Genomic DNA, 2,913 nt, shown 5'->3' on the forward strand with positions numbered 1-2,913 from the left:
AATCTAAATAGAAAGAGTCTTGATAAGTGATATTCTTATAAGGGATATACAGTCTTATAAAGTAAAACTTCTAGAAGACGAGGGCATTGAAGTCACCCATAGGTCTAAGGTATGTTTTACTTTGTGAGTTTTGTGATTAAGTTGTTATCTTTGAGAGATAAGTTGATTGACTTAATCGTCGGAGTGCTCCTAGGTGGACGAGCCACCGGTGTTTGTTGTTTTCTTATGTGCAAGTGTTGGGTTTCTCTATCCTGCTGCTTGCTCTTCGCCTTTGTTTCCTACATCTCGGAGACAAGATTAGATTGATTGTGACGTTAGATTTTAACACTCACACAGGGATGTTTTGGAAAAATGATTAAAAGCTGAATTTTTAACTTTTTGATTTTTCTACGTGAAAGGAAATATGATCCAAAATAAATTAAAATCTGACTTCTGACTTTTTTTTTTTTTTGTATGTTCTCAAATGGCCCCATAATATCATTAATCAATAAAAAATTACCATTATTATTTTGTTATTGATAATATTGCCACATAATATAACTATATTATTTACTTAATTTATTACAATTTTGATACAAGTAATGCTAGGGATCATAAAAAAAATGTTACAAAATTTTCACCTTTAGATTACACACACAATAAAACACTACACACTAATCAAAGAATGAAAAATCTTCATAATAAATTTTATGATATTTTTTTCATAATCCCTAACATTACTCTTTTGATACACTGGCTGGCTCAAAAACAACTTCAAAACAGCTTCAAGATAAGGGTAATATGATAATTGTACAAGTCATGAGAGAAACAATCCTGTATTTAAAAGGAACACAAGCCAGAGGTAGTTGCCTTATAATGGACCAACCACCACCACCACCACCACCACCATGCAATGAAGACGACCAAACGACGTCATCGGACACCACCACCACCAGAGACAACTGCCGTAACACGGCCGCCGGCACAAGGCACCCAGTGTACCGCGGAGTACGAAAGCGGCGGTGGGGCAAATGGGTTTCCGAAATCCGAGAGCCCCGCAAGAAGTCCCGAATTTGGCTAGGCTCTTTTCCGGTGCCAGAGATGGCTGCGCGTGCGTACGACGTGGCGGCGTACTGCCTCAAAGGAAGCAAAGCTCTGCTCAATTTCCCCGACGAGATCGAGCTCTTGCCGAGGCCTTCGAGTTGCGCCGCTAGAGATATTCAGGCAGCGGCGGCAATGGCGGCGAAGTCTGTGGCGGCGGCGGAGAAGAAGAAGAGCGGCGGCGCTTCGGACAGTGACGGCGGAGATGATGATGATTTCTGGGGTGAAATTGAGCTGCCGGAGCTGATGGAGAGTGGTGGTGGGGGTGGTAGAGAGGCTTGGACTGAGGGGAGTGATTATTTGTCCGAGGTATGGTTCCGGGATTCTTGTGATGGGGCTTTCGCTGGTGATGCCACGTGGGTTGATGGATAAAAAGTAAAAAAAAAAATTCAAGAACACAAAAATGGATCACCGAACCGTACAAAACATTCTCAAATAAAGTGAGCCTTGTTATTTTCATTTTTGTATATATGTACTCAAATAAAAGATTGTATTTAATTTCTGTACAAATAAAACAACCGTTCTCTTAAATGCATAATTTGGCATTAATGGTGTATCATTAGAGGTTCATTTTATATGTAGGATAAATTACATGCACGCCTCTTAACGTTTGTCTTTAATATAAGTGTTCTCTAATTAGATTATATTTCTCACTCAAAAATTTAAACTTTCATTATAATTTAATTTTTTCGTTAGTTAACTGTTAAGTCAATTAAAGGAAAAAATTAATATAAGAAATTAATTTTAAAAATACATATTATACCCTTGTTTGCATTTATAAAATTGACAAACAATTTACTGTTTAAGAAAATTTTATATGCCTCAGTCGTGGTCTTTAGTTAATACCTATTATGGTATTAATTATAACATTATTTTGATGATGATTCAAAAAGTATTTAATTATATCTTATGTGGTGTTTAATTAATTCTATTTTTTTTTAATTATGACTGAAAAGAATTTAATTATAATATTTGTAATAATTAATACCACAAAAGCTTATGTACCATAGTATTATCTATATGTTTGATCGTTTAATAATATATGTAGTAAATGAATTTTTGTAATTCTTTGCTGATTTTCTTTACTCATCTAGTAGAGTTTTTTTTAAAAGTTTTTTTTTTTAAAATAAGAATAAAATAGGCATTTAAAAATATTAATTTTTTCCGTTAATTAACTTAATGGTTGACTAACATAAGAATTAAATTGTAATGAAAGTTTAAACCTTAAGAAGGAGAATGTAATTTTCAGAACATGAGATGATTACTTATATTAAAGACAAACTTCAAGGATTGTCAAGTGTGATTTACCCTTATACATATATATGTATACTAACCTATTGGTTGTAATAGTCATTAATAGGTACATCTATGACTATTAGTACTGTATTTGTAATTTCTTCCCTCTCGTGTTTCAATGTTGATAATTTGTCATACAAATTTTCCAAATTATTCTTATTTATACATGGCCTAGTTCAGTGTGTCTTGGTTCTATCATGGAGTCACATTTTAAATATTAAAATTTGTATATTTGTATAATATTTGTATTTATGATTTTACTTGGAGTTGGCATAATAATTTGGATATTATGATGTTTGTAACTCTCTTCCCATACATGCATACAATTATGGTTGGATGGCTCAAAAAATGGAAATCTTATTTTTAAGAATTAGATATTTCGTAGTTTAATACGTAATCTTATGTAAGTTTTTGAATAATTCATAAGACAACAATTATTAAAGAGTTTATCTTTTGGATAATCTCTATCAATGGTGTTATATACACATCTATTATTATTATTTTATTCTTTGATTTCACTTGAAATCTTGAGTATAA

The 2,913-nt window shown here is 32.7% G+C and overlaps 1 protein-coding gene across 1 annotated transcript; it reads left to right on the top strand.

Annotated features, from left to right (window-relative positions):
- The first annotated feature begins 816 nt into the window (after positions 1 to 816).
- LOC114278243 (ethylene-responsive transcription factor ERF023) lies at positions 817 to 1,636 on the top strand. The gene has a single exon (XM_028220253.2). The coding sequence runs from the start codon at positions 856 to 858 to the stop codon at positions 1,450 to 1,452; it is 597 nt and encodes a 198-aa protein (XP_028076054.2). The 5' UTR covers positions 817 to 855; the 3' UTR covers positions 1,453 to 1,636.
- Positions 1,637 to 2,913: the final 1,277 nt, after the last annotated feature.

Source organism: Camellia sinensis, chromosome 2 (genome assembly GCF_055761805.1).
Source record: "Camellia sinensis isolate YWXY chromosome 2, ASM5576180v1, whole genome shotgun sequence".
Classification (NCBI taxonomy): domain Eukaryota; kingdom Viridiplantae; phylum Streptophyta; class Magnoliopsida; order Ericales; family Theaceae; genus Camellia; species Camellia sinensis.